Genomic DNA, 18,438 nt, shown 5'->3' on the forward strand with positions numbered 1-18,438 from the left:
ATGCTGAGTTCTTTCAGTTTCATATACACTGAGCGTGTTCTTTCCTTTAGGCTTTCTGACTCTAGGTCTTTGCATGCTTCATTATAATATTTGCCTTTGTCTTCTTGAGCTGCCCTTTGAAATTTTCTATTCAGTACTTTGACTTCATTGTTTCTTCCATTTGCCTTAGCTACCTAGCTATGATTAAGAGCAAATTTCAGAGTTTCTTCTGACATCCACTTTGATCCCCTTGCCCCTGTCTTTTTTACGACCTTTCCTTTCGTCATGAACAATGTTCTTGATATCCTCCCATAGCTCATCTGGTCTTCTGTCATTAGTGTTCAATGCAAAAAAATCTGTTCTTTAGATGGTCTCAAAATTCAGGTGGGACATACTCAAGGTCATGTTTGGCTCTAGTGGATTTGTTTTAATTTTCTTCAACTTTAACCTGAACTTACATATGAGCCAATTGATGGTCTGTCCACAGTCGGCCCCTGGCCTGGTTTTAGCAACTGATATTGGGCTTCTCCATTGTGTTTTCCCACGGATGTAGTCCGTTTGATTTCTGTGTCTTCCATCTGGGAAAGTGCATTTATATAGTCACTTTTTGTGTTGTTGAAAAAAAGTATTTGTTACACACAATGTGTTGGTTTTGCAAAATTCTGTAATTCGATCTCCAGCTTCATTTCTATTACCAAGTCCATATTTTCCCAATTACTCTTCCTCTTTGTTTCCAGTGTTTGCATTCTAATCACCAGTAAGTATCTATACATCTTGATTGCATGTTTGATTTCAAACTAAAGTTCTGGGTAGAATTTTTCAATTTCTTCATCACTAGCTTTTGTGATACATAACTTTGAATAATACTTGTATTGATTGAAGTTCCTTTTAGGGGGATAGATATAATCCTCTCACAATCACCATTGTACTTCATAATGGATTTAAGTCTTTCTGACAGTGAATGCCAGGTCACTCCTCTTGTTTTTGTTATTTCTGGCATAGTAAATTATGGTTTTCTGATGCTATGAGTTGGCATCGGCTCAGTGGGGTTTTTTTTTTTGTTTATTTGTTTAGGACAGCACTACAGCCCTGGTACCCTGCCACCTTCTCCGTTTCATCACCCTTGTTCATAGTGCACTTGTAGTTTGAAGAGGAGCTCATCGCCGGAATAACTGAGACTAAAGGTTGAGCAAGGGAGAGCAGTTCTAGGCTCTCTCCTTACTGACTTTTCACACATTTGCAGTAGCGCCTTTCTTGTCAGTTCAACCACCTTCTCCGTTGTCTCCTCTACCAGCATCTTCTAGGCCGTTTTGCGGCCCTCGGCGTTTCCCAACGTGATCTCTGGGGGCTTTTTTTTTCTTCCCCTAGGGGCTTTTCTTTCTTCAAGAAAGCATCCTAGATACTGAAAGGAAACTCGATTCTTTAGGGGCCCACTTCAGTAATGAACTTGTAGATATCAGTGCCTTTGAACATTTGTGCTTTTATGGTTGGAACCTCCAAACCTCAGCTGTTTCAACACGGGCTTTTTGGACATTTCATCCGGTCTAAATGACGTAAGGAGGGTGAGGAGCAGGGACACAGTTTTGAAAGAGTAGAGGGAACATTTGAAAACGGGGAGCAGCAAATCAAAGGGGTGCAGCCGCCTCTGGTAGTGGCGGGCAGTTCTCAAGGCCTCCGTCATTTACGCCCCTCCTCCGCTGGGCTACAATCCTCTAGGTTCCGGTTTCTTAAGAGCCAATAGCGCTTCGCCTACGACATGATGGGCACCCAGTCCACCCAATGACCGTGGAGCACGCCCCGGCTCCGGGTTAGCGGGCTTTTGTCGGCCCCAGCCGGGACCTCTGCACCGCACCTGCAGGTACGGAAAATCCTTAGCCAAGAAAAAGTACTTTAAGAAAAACAAGAAGAAAGAAAAGGAAAAGAAAAAGTACTTGAAAACAGACACACACACACCACACACGTTCGGATCTGAAAAGGGGTGCCTCTCCTCGCCCGATCCGCCCGCATTCGGACCCGGGGGCTTCCCTGGAGTTGCAAAGCCCGGTTTTCGAAAGGACACCCCTCACCCCCAGCCCTGCCCCGGGACTCCCCGTCCCTAGGTTCCCGCTCCGCCGGGGCTCCCCCTCGCCGGCAGCCGGGTTCGGCCTCCCGACGCTCCCCGCACGCTGCTTTCGCTTTCGGTCTCAGGCAGGCCTGGCGGCTGGCGCAGGTGGCAGGCAGGAGGCTGAGCCCGCTCCCACCGGACCCCCAGGTACAGCGCGCCCCCTCCATCCGCCCGCAGCTTCGGGACAGGGCTGCGAGCAGGGGGCGCCCCAGGGCTCTCCCAGGGGGGCTGGGGGCCGGGGCCCGAGGCTGCGGAGTGGGGGTGGAGGCCACAGGGCTGCGGGACCTGAGGTGGAGCGCGGCGCGGTAGGGGCAGGGGCTGGGGCAGGGTTAGGGACGGGTCAGAGGAGGGGCAGGGGCTGGGGAGCTGTCTGGGCCCGAGTCGGTAGCGGGGTCAGGGGCGGGGAGCAGGCGGAGGCCGCTTGGGTCGCTGGCCTGCTCCCTGCACTCCCTGGGCCGCGGGCACCTCCCCTGAGCTGCGCCTCGCCTCGTGGCTGGATTCCTGCCAGCCTCTAGAACACGGCTGTGCTCCTGGAGGAGGGATTAGACCTCTCCCTCTCCCCGCTAGGGTGGGCACCCATCAGCAGTTGCCAAGGAAACTAAGGCAGCTTTGGGTTAACTGCTGGGTGGGAGTTGTTAGGCCGATCCCCTCCTGTGTTCTGTGGATGGACATTCTCTGCTTCTCTATTTCTTGCCACCCTTGATCTGTCTCCTCAGTTCATATCTGGTTCCAGCTGGATTTTATTCACATTTGGTTAGTGTTTTAGCAAAATGGGCTCTCTGGGCGTCTCACTCGCCAACTGGGCCTCCACGCCATTTCATAAGAAGTGAAAGAGCTGTCAGGGTCTTAGGCATTTCATGGACACTCTTTGGGTGCGTTGGGTTCAGAAAGAAATGCTCCGTTTCCTGTTAAATGGCCAAGAGAATTTGCTTTCAACTCAGAATATGGTCAACAATTAGGGATGACAATAACAACTCCGCTCCCCCACAACAAATTTAAATAAGACAAGTTGAACTTCTTACTTGAGTGCAAGATAGCTCGAGTTGTGCCCATTTCAAGGCGGATAGAAAGTTTAAAATAAACAACAAAAGAAGCCTAGTTGCGGTCAGGTGGATTCTGACTCCTGTCCATCCGCCCCATGTGTGTCTGAGTAAAACCGCTCTTAAAGATTTTCTAAAGCTAAACTTTAGCAGTTGATTTCCAGGTGTCTCTTTCTAGATGCCCTCCTCCCTTTTCAGTAGCAGCAAAAAGTGGTTTACGCTGCTGCCATCTCTCAATGACAACATAGGACAAAATAGAACTTCCCCATTGGGTTTGTGCGGCTGGGAATCTTCACAGGATCACGTTTCTCCTGCAGAGCAGCAGCTTTTGTCCAACTCTGACCTTGGCGCTGGCAACCCAGCAATGTAGCCCTGCCCTTCACTGACTCCTTTCACTTTCCTTAGTGACCCAATACAAGGGCCGCTGAAGTCCTTGTTCCTGACTTCCTGGATGTGTGGGAAATGTCAGACCCACCGAGTAGGGCTTCTAAAACTCTTTCTAGCTCTTTGTGTCTGGGGAGTAAAGTTAAGTAACACAGCCAGGTGTACTTTTATTGACCACATTGGCTGTGAAGATGTTTTTGAATGATAAGATGCCACCAGACTTTAAAAATATTTAAAGGTATGTAGTCAAGTACAGGACAATGCTTTGACTATGTGATTTCTGGGCTCTGAAACTATGTACAACTCACAGCCATTGAGACAATGCCAACTCACAGTGACCCTATAGGACAGGGCAGAACTGGCCCTGTGGGTTTCTGAGACAGCACATTTGCAGGGGAGTAGAAAGCCCTGTGTTTCTCCTTCGGAGTGGCTGGTGGTTTTGAACTGCTGGTCTTGTGGACTGCAGATCGTGGGGGAACCAATACAGCACCAGGGCTCCTTACTATGGACACAGGGGTCCAGGGTTCAAAAGCTGCTTGGTATAATTTCATTATATTTTAATCCCATTTTCCCATGGACTTTTTGAAGCTCCCTGTATTTAACATCCTGCTTGATTTCCCCCCTTGGATGTCTCCTTGACCTCTTGAACATATTAAACCATGAACTCTATATTTCCCCTCCTTCTCCATTTAAACCTACTCTTTCTCTAGCCTTCTCTACCCTGTTAAGAGCAGCTCTAACTAGCCAGACATTCAGCTGAGAAAGTTGGGAGCTGGCCCCTCAATCCGTTTCCAATCCATCCTCTGTTGATAACACTGTAGAAGAAGCCACTTGTCTACTTTATCTACAGTATGTCAAGTTCTTCCTTCCTTCCTTCCTTCCTTCCTTCCTTCCTTCCTTCCTTCCTTCCTTTCTTTCTTAGTATAACAAGATTTTTATTTCTGTGCTCAATGTAACCACTTAGCCCGATTAATGATTTTTCACTAGTTGCAGTCACACAGAAAAAATAGTGTTAAGCACAAGTACTTTCTGATCAGCCTTCTGGCCTTCCTTCCTGCTCGCTTCTGGTCTTCATACTCCACCAAGAAGAGCTTCAAAGCATGCACTGGATGTCCAGACCTCTTCTCTGAGGATAAGGTCCAAACCCCTTCAAGAGGCCTTCAAGGCCATGAGGTGGTCCCGCCCCTGTCCTGCGCCGGCTGTGTGCTGTGTGTTAGGCTCACTGGCCTTCCTGCCTCTACTCATTCTGTCTTATTATCCTCTCTTCGTGTGGTGATGCTTTCCGTCAGTCTCAGTTTGTAACTACACACACACACACACACACACACACACACACACACACGGACTTCAAAAAGCTCATGAAAGGATGGAATTGGTAATATCGATTTTTGCTAAGCCCTCTTATACATATATGGAGCCCTGGTTGTGTAGTGGATTACATATGAGCAATTTGATTTCACAAGTTGCTCCTGGGGAGAAAGATACAGCTTTCTGTTCTCATAAAGATTTGCAACCTCAGACAATCAAAGCCAGTTCTACTCTTGCCTAGGGAGCTGTGATGAGTTGCCATAAACTCAATGGCGGTTGGTTTGTTTCTTTATATAAATGAGTGTGTGCATATCTGTCCCTGGAGAGGGTAAGTAGTTTGTGCTCAAGTTTTAACCAGAAAGTTAGTGGCTCCCATTCACCCAGGTACCACAGAAGAAAGGCCTGGTGATCTATTTCCATAAATAGTGTAGCCCAGAATATCCTATGGAGCAGTTCTACTCTGAAACACATGGGGTTGACATGAGTTGGAATTGATGGAACATTTTTTCTTTATATATATTTCTGTTTATATTTTTATACACACAAATCTAAATATATGCATATAGATACACTCAGCCGTATCCATGTCTAACTCTCTTTTGAAGCCCTAAGGCAGTGACGAGAAAAGCACATCTGCGAGCCTCAGACCGTACAAAGGAGAAGGAGAATTCCTGTCCCCGCCGAGGATGATTGCCACAAGGCAGAGGTCAGACAGGCCTCCACTCCTTTATGTTTCTTTACCTATTCTGACCCCAACTGTTCTTCACATGACACTCTCTGGGTTCAATTATTCATTGCAATGACCATACAGAATTCACAGAAAAGACTCACAATTCTGAGGCTTTACTAGGGACGCTCCACTACTTTCTGTCAGTTTGTTGTGCTGTAGTGGCTTGGGTGTTGCTATGATGTTGGAAGCTAGATCACTGGTATTTTCAAATACCAGCAGGGGGACCCAGAAAGAACAGGTTTCAGCATAGCCTCCGGGCTAAGAATAGACTATGAAGAAGGACTAGATGGTCCACTTCAGAGGAGTCAGCCACTGAAAACCTTATGCATAGCACTGAGACATTGTCAGATACTGAAACCCCGTGGATGTCAGCACAACACTGTCAGAGATGGTGCCAGAAGATGAGCCTCTTAGATCAAAGGGCACTCAAAATATGACTGAGGAAGAGCTGCTTTCTACAAGTAGAGTGAACCATCATGAGTAAAGCCTGGAGGAGGGAAGCCTTCAGGGCCTGTGTTTGCTGATAGGGCTTGACTCAAAATGAGAAGAAACAGCTGGAGACAGCTATTAATAACTGGACCTTGGAATGCATCCAGTCTGAATCTAGGAAAGTTAGAAATCATTGACACTGTTGTTGGCGTTGGATGCCATAGTCGGCTCCAACCCACAGCGACACGATACACAACAGGATGCAACACTGCCCCATCCCGAGCCATCCCCACAATGGTTCCTCTGCTTGAGCTCCTAGATGCAGCCACTTGCTAATCCCTCTCGTCGAGGGCCTCCCTCTTTTTTGCTGCCACTCCACTTGACCAAGCATGATAGCCTTCTCCAGGGACTGGCTGTCCAGAAAATACGTCCTAAGTATGTAAGACAAAGGCTTGCCATCCTTGTCTCTAAGGAGCTCTCTTGGCCTTACTTCTTCCAGTACAGATCAGCCCATGGTACTTTCAATGTTCTTCTCCAGCACCACAATTCCAAAGACATCTATTCTTCTACGGTATTCCTATTCAATGTCTCACTCTCACATGCATATGACGCAATGGGGAATACCATGGCTTCGGTCAGGCACACCTTAATCCTCAAAATACCATCTTTGCTCTTCATTACTCTCAAGAGGTCTTGTGCAGCACATTTATCTAATGTAGTACGTCTTTTGCTTCCATGAGCATTGATTGTGGATCCAATAAAAATCCAGTCAAAATCCTTGCTCTTTTATCCATTTATCATGATGTTACCTATTTGTCCAGTTGTGAGGATTTTGGCCTTCCGTACATTGATTTGTAATCCATACTGAAGGCTACAATCTTGGATCTTCACCAAGTACTTCAATTCCTCATCACTTTCAGCTAGCAATGTTGTGTTATCTGCATATCTTACGTTGTTAATAAGGCTTCCTCCAATTGTGATGCCATATTCTTATTTATATAAGCCAGCTTCTCTAATGATTTGCTTAGCAGATAGATTGAACAAGTATGGCGACCAATCCTACCACACATATAATTCCTGATTTTAAACCATGCAGTATCCCTTGTTCTATTCCCACAACTGCCTCTTGATCCATATACAGGTTCTCATTGAGCACAATGTAGTGTTCTGGAATTCTTCTTCTCTAGTTTATCCCCAGTTTATTACAGCCCACACAATCAAATTCTTTTTCACAGTCAATGAAACATAAGTAAACATCTTTCTGGTATTCTCTGCATTGAGCCAAAATCCATCTGACATCAGCAGTGATATCCTTTGCTCCACATCCTCTTCTGAATCCAGACTAAACTACTGGCAGTTCCTTTTCAATGTTCCTGCTTCAATCAGTTCCTGATTCAACTGCTTTTGGAAGATTTTAAGCAAAAATTTACGTGTGTGTGTGTGATATAAATAATATCATTCTCTAGTTTGAGCCTTCTGTTGGGTCACCTTTCTTTGGAATGGGCACAAATATAGATCTCTTCCAGTCAGTTGACCAGATTGCTGACTTCCATTTTCCTGGCATAGATGAGTGAATGTTTCCAGTGCTTCTTCAGCTTTCTGGAACATTTCAATGGGTATTCCCTCAATTCCTGGAATCCTGATTTTGGTTAATGCATTCAATGCAGTTTGAACATCTTCCTTCAGCACCCTTGGTTCTTGTTTATATGGTACCTCATGAACTGGTGGACTGTCGACTAGTCCTTTCTGGTACAGTGACTTTGTGTGCTTTCCATCTTCTCTTGATGCTTCCTGCATCCTTCAATATTTTGCCTATAGAATCTTTCAAAATTGCAACTCACGGCTTGATGTAACCACTGTGGCGATCCATCTCATTGTGGGCCTTCCTCATGTTCACCCCCTTTCCACTTTACCAAGCATGATGTCCTTCTTCAGGGACTGGTCTCTCCTAATAAGATGTTCAAGGTGTGTAAGGCGAAGTCTTGCCATCCTTGCTTCTAAGGAGCTCCCTGGCCATACTTCTAAGATGGATAGGTTTGTCCTTTTAGCAGTCCATGTTACTTTCAATATTCTCCAGTAACCACAATTAAAATGCATCAATTTTTCTCCTGTTCCTTATTCAGTGTCCAACTTTCATATGCATATGACACAATTGAAAATGCCGTGATTTGTGTCAGGCCCCTTTAGTCCTCAGAGCAGTATCCTTGCTTTTCAACACTCTGAAGTGGTCTTGTGCAGCAGATTTACCTACTGCTTTGCATCTTTGATCTCTTGACTGCTGCTAACGGGGTCATATTAGTTGACTCCATATTGACCACACTTACAGAAAAATAACTGTGGGGGAAGGGCCAGCCCTCCACCATTAATCGCGGGTTCTATAGGCACAATTGTATGGTTGAGATATATAGAGATTATAATAAGGTCCTAGAGAGCATGAGTAATAAAAGAGAGATTGAAATAATGGAGTCAGACACATTTCATAGTGGCATGCTCACCTCAGCTCCACTTGGTGGTCCACGTGGACATAGGGGGAGGGGAAGGAGGACACAGGAAAAGGAACAGGGAATGAGGACTGGGGAGAGGAAGGGGAAGCCGACCAGAGGTCAAAGGGGTTCTTTATTGCTAACCAAGGCCTATGTATCTTTTTTTTGGGGGGGGGCATGTAAGCCCACTAATTACAAGTAAAGCCATACGTCACAGGAAGGGGTTGTACTATAGGTAATACAGCAACGAGGGAGGGACAATCTAGAGATATACACGCAATAGGAAGAGGAGGGATTGGGGGAATACATGTGCCAAGATGGGGGGAATCCTAGATTCAAGATGGCAGCCTAACTTCAGATGTCACTGAGCAGGTTTGACCTGTTCTCTGGATCTCCATAGAAACCATTATCAGTAAGGTGTAAACCCCACCTATAGGGACTAAGCTTTGCAAGCCTTTAGGGAGAAGTAGCCCATTGTCCTTAACAGCAGGCAGTGAGCCCTACTTGTGATGGGACCAGACAGTAGTCTGGTAACTGTCTTCAGGGAGGTAACTTGACAATCATTTACCATTAGCTGCAAACAATGTCCTAAGTCTAACATATTTGAGGAAGACGACTTGGGAGAAATCTTTGTTTCCCACAAATAACAGAGACTACCTTGTTCCTTCCATTGTGTGCACCGTGAGACTGCAGAAAGTGCAAAATAAGTAGAGGTCACATAGGAAAGTAGAAAGTGAAAGCCCAGAGACTTTGTGGAAGCAGTGAAAGCAAGGCTACTTGGATTCCATCTAAACTTGGCTCAATCACATGCAGTTGTCTTTTGGTGTGTGTGTGTGTGTGTGTGTGTGTGTGTGTGTGTCCTCACCCCAAAGTGGGGATAACAACTGGCTGCTGGAGAGAGATAATGTGTGTAAAGTACCGGACACTTAACAGCAGGAGCCTGATAGATACTAGTTCTTTTCCTTACTTGGCCTCTATCCCAAGTGCTTGTGGAGGTTAACCTCAAAAAGAATTGTGCTCTTTTGGGGAACAGCCTGTTTATATTGAGGAGACTCCAATTCTTGAGAGCCTTCATTTGAGCTGCCCCCCTTTTAGAGAATTATGAATAAAAACAGACTCTGTAAGACCTGCCCAAACAATGAAAGGCTGTGTTTTAAAAGTAGAACGCTTACTATTATAAGTGAAGGTTGCCAAGAAGTGCTGCCTTTTTGAGGGAAAGAGCCAAACACACAGGAACACGATCACAGAATCTTGGCTGTAGCCTATCGTTGGGGCTGAATGAGGAAAATCATTGGTGGCATCCTCTATTTATGCCAGTGAGCCTCATATATACACAATGTATTTCTAGGTGCTATGGGAAATACAGATATACACATATGCTTGCAAAGAGTTTATAATATTACAGGAAAGAGGTTACATGTGTGTAGTATTGCAAAGACTTTGTGTGGTAAGAAACCATGAGAGGAAATACAGATGTCACTTCTGCCTGAAATGTCCAGGGAAGAGTCCCATGGCATGTCAAATTTAAATTGGGCCTTGATCAACTAAGTCCACATGGAAGAAGCACACCAGCCAGTGTGATCTAAGGATTGTAAATAATACAATCCAAAGCTAGAGGAGGGAATGGGATCAGAGTTTAAATTGTGAACACCTGGTTTGCAGAAGGCTATGGATGACCGTGGAAGCCCAAAATCCACTTGTAGGGTCCACACGTGAATGAAGCCTCTGATGAACCCCTTCTGATCATAGTGAAGGGATGTGAATAGCCTTGTTATCAGACAGAGAGCACTGTAAAGACCATGTTTGCATACAAAGGTCAAAATATAATATATGATCTCCCTTTTGGCCCATTTTAAAGCTGTTTTAGTTAAAAAAATGTGAAGGGGAAATACATGTAGATTGAGCCCCAGTGAATCCCCTCTGACCATAAATTAAGGATGTGAATAGCTTTGCTCACATGTAGAATGCATGGAAAATGATGGTTGCAGATGCAGTTAGTTTAAAATTTAACAACCTGTCATTTGATCTTCCTAATGATCCAGGTTTATTTGTCCTAGTTTTTAATATTTCCTGCTTTCTTTTCATTTGAAGTTTTACTTGGTTATTGTCAGGTTTTTAAAATACTTTTATTGGGGGCTCTTACATCTCTTATCACAATCCATACGTTCCTCCAATGTGTCAAGCACATTTTCACATATGCCGACATCATCATTTTCCAAGCATCCTCTTCCCACTTGAGCCCCTGATAGCAGCTCCCCATTTCTTCCCCCTCCGTCCCCTGACCTCCCTCTCTCATGAACCTTTGATAAATTATAGATTATTTTTATTGTCAGTTTTCAAAAATGTTTTCCTGTATATGAAATCCAGGACATGTAAATCTATAGAGACAGTAACTGGGTTAATGGTTCCTTGGGAGCATGGTAGGAGAGGTTGTGGGGAAATGGGAAGCTAACAATGAGTATAAGAAAGAAGAAAATGTTCTAAGACGGATTTTGGTGATGACTGGAGATCTCTTGTCATTGTATATGTGAATTTTATGCCTATAAAACTACTAACAAATAAATAACTGAGCCTTGAAAGAAAGCTAAGTTGGAGGGAACTCGTGAACAGGGATGTAGAGAGAGAAAAGTACTGAGAACGTATATTCTGTCATCACCCAAAGCACACAGTTGAATCCTAGGATGGAAATAGGGGTCTTTTGGAGTGAAGGCCTTAGTTTCCCACTTTGCCAGACCCAGAGGGTCTTGGCCGCCTGGTCAAGAAGTCTGAAATGGAGGGAATCCTTTAAAGGCTGTTTTGGGGGAAATTGTTAAGTCTGGTGCCCTAGGGGAGTGAGCTTCATTTCAATCCTTTAATCTCAACTATTAAGCCAGTGTTCTCCATAGATCAGCCCAATAAGGCACACTCCCTGATTTGGACTCCTTAAAAAAAATGAGTAAAGAGAAACACACATGTCAACAACAGAAGTTCCATGAAGTGTTACAAATTCTAAAGGAGAATTCTGTCCAGGAGTCCACGGAGAGTAAACTTCAGTGGCGCACCCATGTCTGTGCCTCATTGTAACCTTCCCCCTGCAAGTTAAGTCAATAATAGGAAGCAGATTGTTTCCGCTCTGTAAAGACCTAGCTCTTGTGGACACGGTCCTCATTTATCTATTCGAGGTGGGTGAATACATTCTGACACTTAGCCTGTCATTCTCCCATGTTCCATGTTCGTTTCCTGCCACAGCTTCGTTGCCCTAGAGATACTGCCATGTTCTTCTTGGGCCCCCGATGGACTCAACTCTGCAAAGCCTCTAGAGGTCTCCCCACAAAGCCCTCAGTAGCTCCGTGTGCCTGGCTGTCAGCTTAGAACCGGGGCAAGTTGTAGATCTTCTGGCTGTTGGAGCAAGCTCAAGCGCATCCAGCGTCCTGACATGCCTGAACTTGCCAGTTCCGGGCCACTCTCTGTCTTGGTCGCAAGCTACACCCAGTAAGCTTCTGCTCTCAGACAGTACCGGTGGAAGCAGGGCATGGATCACTTTTACTCTCTAGGCCCTGAACTTCGGGGAAACCCACTATCCTGCACCCAACCCCGAGATTATAGGGCAGGGATGCCTTCCTGTGCTTATGCTTAAATGTTATTCTTCTCCAAATGGCCCCACTCCTCTGTAGATGGAAATAAACTAGTGTTGGTCCCTAGACCAGCGCTTCTTAACCTGTGGGTTGCGACCCTTTTGGGGGTCGAACAACCCTTTCACAGGGTTCCCCCGATTCATAACAGTAGCAAAATGACAGTTATGAAGTAGCAACGAAAGTAATTTTATGGTTGGGGGGTCACCAAACATGAGGAACTGTGTGAAAGGGTTGTGACATGAGGAAGGTTGAGAACCACTGCCCTAGACAAAACCAAACAATACTTGCTCCCCGGGCTCACATCTCCTTTCTGCCCCGTCTGCATCGTGCCTTTTGAGCTGGGATTGTCTCGGCAGTTGACTGTGTCTCCTGGATTAGTACCCTTCTGTTGAGCTTCCAGATCCTCTCAGTCTAGGGAGATAGGTAGCTTAAACTAAGTATTTTAGAAGGGGGAGTGGAATGAAGAATGAGGGGCTGAGGAAAGGACATCAGTTATTGCCTTGCACCATATAAAGCTCAAAGATAAGACCAAGATTGAACCCAAACCAGACCCCTTGTGACTGAGTCAATTCCAAGTCAAGCCGACAAGGATTTTGTAGGAGGTTCTCAATGCTGGCTCCTTAAACAAATGCTTCTTGTTTTTCTTTTAACCCAATTGATAGGCTCTTCTGAGCACCAACTTCATTATTCCCTCTAGAGATGCAGGCAGTAATAGTTTTGAAAGTCTCTTTAGGTACTGCTCAGGAGCCCTGGTGGTGTAGTGGTTACTCTTTGGGCTGAGATTTGCAAAGTCAGCAGTTCAAAACCACCAGCTGCTCTGAGGGAGAAATACAGGACTTTCTACAGCCCTAACGAGGTGCAGTCTCAGAAATTTCCCGAGCAGGTCTCCCCTGTCCTCTGGGGTCACTGTGAGTCAGCATCAACTCGATGGCAGTGAGAGGGTTGTTTTGTTTTGTTGTTGTTTTTTTGGTAGGTAACCAGAGTTGAGACCCTCTGACTTATTTCACAGAGAGAATTTCTTGGACCATAGCTGTCTGTGGGATCTGCATTGTAGCCTGACTACTTTTCTGTTCTGGTCAGAGCCTGAGGGAATTATAACCAATTAGCTGAGGTCACCCTGGTTTGAGTCCCAGCCAGGGCACTTCATGTTTAGCCTGTCAGCGTTAGCTTTGCTGCTGCTCTGATGTTGAACAGATTTCAATGGAGCTTCCAGAAGAAGACAGTCTAGGAAGAAAGGCCTGGCAGTCTGCCACCAAAATTCAGCGGAGGGACCCCATCGTCTGCAATTACACATGCAGCATTTCAGTCTGTTGTGTTTGTGGTGACCACAGTGGGGGGGGGGGGAGGCCTATTCCACGGCAGTGAACAGCAACCTAGTGTTGCTCACCATAGTGCTACTCACTATAGTGTTACTTACCAGTGTTACTCACCATGGTGTTACTCACCATGGTGTTACTAATCATAGTGTTACTCACCACAGTGTTACTAATCATAGTATTACTCACCATGGTGTTGCTCACCATCGTGTTACTCACCATAGTATTGCTCACCACAGTGTTTCTCATCATGGTGTTACTAGCCATAGTGTTACTCACCATAGTGTTACTAATCATAGTGTTGCTAACCATAGTGTTACTCACCATAGTGTTACTAATCATAGTGTTGCTCACCATAGTGTTACTCACTATAGTGTTACTCACCATAGTGTTACTCACCATAGTATTGCTCACCATAGTTTCTCACCATGGTGCTACTAGCCATAGTGTTACTCACCATAGTGTTACTAATCATAGTGTTGCTCACCATGGTGTTGCTCACCATAGTGTTACTCACCATAGTGTTACTAGCCTCTTCTGTGAATCAGTAAAATATGGAAGGGAATTTTGCTTCCAGGAAAAGACCTAGCATTTATGGAAAATGGCCGCCCTATCTACTAATTCTGAAATTAAATTTTAATAATTTTAGAAATTCTCGATTTTCATTTCTTTAATGTTGCTTTCAATACTTGTTCCCATAGGTATTTTGAGCCAGGAGAAGATGATATCTCCGTGCCTCCCATGGCCATTTGCAAGCATGTCTCTTCTGCTGGTCCCCTCACTGGTGACTCTCTTGATGGTGTCAACTCCTTCGTGGTGCCAGAGCAGTGGCACCACAGCTCCAAAAGCTAGCAATGGAGAGCCATTTCCTTGGAATAAAATGCGACTTCCTGAGCATGTCATCCCTGTTCATTATGATCTCTTGATCCATGCAAATCTCACCACTCTGACCTTCTGGGGGACGACAGAGGTCAGAATCACGGTCAGCCAGCCCACCAGCACCATTGTCCTGCACAGCCTCCATCTGCAAATATCTAAGGTGACCCTCAGGAAAGGGGCTGGAGAGAGACTGTCCGAAGATCTGCTGAGGGTCCTGGAATATGAGCCTCATGAGCAAATCGCACTTCTGGCTCCCGAGCCCCTCCTTGTTGGGGTCCCATACACTATTGTTATCGACTATGCTGGCAATCTTTCGGAGAGTTTCCATGGATTTTATAAAAGCACCTACAGAACCAAGGAAGGAGAAGTGAGGTAATTCTTTTCTTTTTTATATGCTTCAAATGTTGTTCACATTAAATCTACTTTTTCAGGTGGACCATCCCATTATCATTGACTAGGAGCCCTGGTGGCAAAGTGGTTATACGCTGGGCTGTTAACCACAAGGCTCTCAGTTTGAAACCACCAGCGTCTCGATAGGAGGAAGAGGAGGCTTTCTTCTCTTGTAAAGAGTTACCGCCTCAGGACACCCCCCCCACTCCCCTGGGGGGGGTGTCAGTTCTTCCCTGTCCTGTGGGGTCTCTCGGCGTCAGCATCAAGCTGATGGCAGTGAGTTCGAAGGTCTTTTAATCATTGAACAACCCTTTCTTTCTTCTGACATCTTCTTTATGGAATTAAAAATGGCAAATAGATTCCCTCTTTCCTTGCTCATTTTTCCCTTGTCACCTTCCTTTAACCACTTTCCCTTCTCCCAGCTCTATCACCATAAACACCTGCTGGTTAGTTTGGTTACATTTCTGAGATCAAGTAGTAAATTATTTTAATACTGTAGGCGTAATATGCTTCACCTACCTGGTTTGGATCTGTTCTCAAGGAGGTGACCCATTTTGGGAGAGTTTGTTGTAAATTTTAGAATGAAAATTTATTTCTGGAGTATATACTACTTTACATTTCTGATGACATACTTTTCTACAGGTAAAAATGTCAGGTGCTTTTTGGACCTCTAGAAAATGAATAAACTATTAAAAAGATTTTTTAAAAGTAAACTTTATCCAAACCATAACCCGAGAAGTAATTGCTACTGCTACTTTATGGAAACATTCATCAGACCAATTTCTGGATATGCATACGTGCTATTTGTGAGAAATAAATTGGAATTGTCTTATATTTCCTGATATATAGCAATGTTGTTTTACTTACTATGTTGGGGAGATATTTTATGTGGCTGACTGTCAGGGTGCAGCAACATGTTAATGACTGTTTGTGGTCTATTCAATGATTTTTTAATCTCTCAGAGATGGAAATTAGATCGCTGTCAACTTCTTAGTATCAGCTTTAATACATTGATGGACATCTTTGCAATTGTACCTTTCCATAATGTATTAGTCTTTTTTTTTAAAGAATAAATGCTTAGATATAAAATGGCTAAGTCCCAGTGTCTGTACATTTGCCACATTCCTTTACCCATAGCCGAGACTGGCAAAGTCAGTAGTGGGAACCCACCAGTCGCTCTGCGAGGAAAACATGAAATGAGGCTTTCTGCTTCCTCCAAGAGGTACAGAGGAGCTATGCTGGCATGGTGCTTAAAAAGTTTGGCTGCTTACTGAAAGGTTGGCGGTTCAAATCTACTAGCCACTCCCTGGGAGAAAGATGTGGCAGTCTGTGCCCATCAAGATTCAGAGCTTTGGAAACATTATAGGGACTCTATCGGGTCACTATCGGGTCACTAGGCGGTGGAACTGATAATGGGTTTATTATTGTGCAACTTTTGAGATCTCTATGGACTATGTGTAGACTTTTTCTTTTGGGAATGGCTTGAGATGATCTTTGTTCCCTATACGAAGACTTGGTTGGATATTTTTCCGTACCAATTTTTAAGAGATCATTATTGATGCAGGCTACCAACCACTTTGCCAAATTTGCCTTAATTAACCTTGTTCAGTATTTTAAAAATTGGTTGATTATAGTGTATGCCATATAAAAGATTGTTTATTTCTTTGTGTGTGCACATGTGTTCATAGCCATCAATCTAAGGTGACTTTAGAAATTAAAAAAAAAATTTTAAAGCAATGCTAGAGTCCCTGTTGCTTCATTTTTCTTTCCCTGGCTACAATTTTAGGGTACTTGCATCAACACAGTTTGAACCCACTGCAGCTCGAATGGCCTTTCCCTGCTTTGATGAACCCGCCCTGAAAGCGAGTTTCTCAGTCAAGATCAGAAGGGAGCCAAGGCACCTCGCCATCTCCAATATGCCGTTGGTAAGCCCTCAGTCCTGTATTTCCACCCTAAGGAAAATCTACTAATCTGTCACTTGCGTTACCCCGGTCACGGTTCACACTGGGCCCACCTGTTTTGATTGATTTACAGAGAGTTGCTAACCTATCTTTTAAGTTGCTACTTTGACTTTGGTTTCCATCCACAATTTATTTTCAACCAGAGAAAAAAACACTCCTCCCCACCCCTCCCCCCAAAAGGATAAGATTCAAAAGGAAGAAGACCGGATTCATGATATTAAAAGCGGCATCTGTTTGATCCATGTTGATAACTGTATTGAATTCAGGTCAAGTTTCAATGATGGTACCCTTTGTTTGGCTAGCACACCACAAAGCACTTGCGCTTTCATGTCCTCATAAGAGCTTTTAAAAGAATTTTAGAGAAGCTACTTTGTCTAATAAGGTCAGATTTCTGTAGAGTTATTTCTGTATTGTCTACGTATTAGTGTTAACTATATTGACTGAAAGTGGCACTCAAGAAATTAAATGAAGTGTTGCATTGGTTGAATCTGCAGCCAAAGAACTCGTTTAAATGTTAAAAAGCAAAGATGTCTTTTTGAAGAATAAGGTGCACCCGTCTTCAATGACTTCATATGCACAATAGAGTTAAACCAGGAATAAGGAAATCAGATAATGAGTAAGTAAGACCGCGGGACATTGGATGCATTTGGATGATGGCTTTGGTCAAGAATCGTGAATTACCATGGGTTGCCAGGAGAACAAACACACCTGTCTTGGAAGAAGTACAGTCAGAGAACTTCTTGGAAGTGAGGACAGAGAGACTGCCTCATGTACAGTGGCCATGTCCTCAGGAGAGACCAGTACTTGGAAAAGGACGTCATGCTTGGTAAAGTGGAAGGCCAGCGGAAAAGAGGAAGCTCCTCAGTGGAGTGGATTGACACCGTGCCTGGAGGAGTGGGCTCTAACCCAGCAGTGATCGTGAGCGTGGCAAGACCGCCAGCGTTTCATTCTGTCGTGCACAGAGCCTCTGTTAGTTGGATTTGACTTGACAGCACCTAATTGTAACAAGAATTAACTATACAATTTATGGCTGTCTATAGAAATTGACCAGACAGAAAAAAGAGATGAAATATCATCTTTCAGAGGTATATTGGGGCTGCGGGTAAGTAGTGATATCGAGTTCAGTTGTCCTAAGAGAGTTTATCCTCCACTGTCAAATCAAATGTGGACAATGTTCCCTCTGACTTTTGAAAGTGGTGAGAAGAAGATTATACACAAAGAATAAAAGCACTGGAGATTGAATCCTCAGATAGAGCCATTATCCTATGATTCTGAAAGCTTAGAAGAGGCACCAGCTGAGCTGTCGTTTCTGTAGTAGCATGCTATTACTCCCTGCAAGCATGAGGTTGGCCTAGGCTTTGTCTGGAATCCTGAAGGGTGTCGACTCATCTCTGTGCTGATGAGGAAAACAATGTCTTTGTACCAGGGGCTCTGGGGGCTAAGGACCAGCCTAGTGCAGAGCTACAAAACCTTTAAAGACCGGTGCCCCTTCCTTTGAGAGCCTTCACAATTCTTCCTCAGCTGTGGCTCTGACAGGTCCCACTACAGGTCTGTCCCCCATGAAAACACTCTCTGTGAATATCTACTCTTCTTTTTCAATTCTGTCTAGTCTGCTTATGAAACATAAGAAACAATTACCTATTTTTCCTAATAAAATGTTTTAAATGGCAGTATAATATGCGCAACATCAACTTTTGCCACATCAGCCACCTTCAAGAGTGTACTTCATGGGCACCGATGTATTACATCCATACCATGTGGGACCAGTCCCACTGCTTGTGTGGAGAACTTTTGATCACCCCAAAGTTAAGACAGATTTGT

The 18,438-nt window shown here is 44.5% G+C and overlaps 1 protein-coding gene across 2 annotated transcripts in view; it reads left to right on the forward strand.

The window, feature by feature from the left end:
- The first annotated feature begins 1,827 nt into the window (after positions 1-1,827).
- Positions 1,828-18,438, forward strand: part of ERAP1 (endoplasmic reticulum aminopeptidase 1) — a 49,197-nt gene continuing 32,586 nt past the window's right edge. The window contains exons 1-3 of one of the 2 annotated variants that reach the window (XM_045285139.1): positions 1,828-1,837; positions 14,089-14,638; positions 16,443-16,581. In XM_045285139.1, coding sequence (XP_045141074.1) covers positions 14,109-14,638; positions 16,443-16,581 — 669 coding nt within the window. In that variant the 5' untranslated portion in view covers positions 1,828-1,837; positions 14,089-14,108. Of the gene's footprint in view, positions 1,838-2,190; positions 2,231-14,088; positions 14,639-16,442; positions 16,582-18,438 lie in introns of those variants that run through there. The other variant, XM_030888998.2, reaches the window with a different exon arrangement.

The sequence above is a fragment of the Echinops telfairi genome, unplaced genomic scaffold, assembly GCF_000313985.2.
Source record: "Echinops telfairi isolate 266 unplaced genomic scaffold, ASM31398v2 ScPeMD7_7469;HRSCAF=8507_1, whole genome shotgun sequence".
NCBI classification, from domain to species: Eukaryota; Metazoa; Chordata; class Mammalia; order Afrosoricida; family Tenrecidae; genus Echinops; species Echinops telfairi.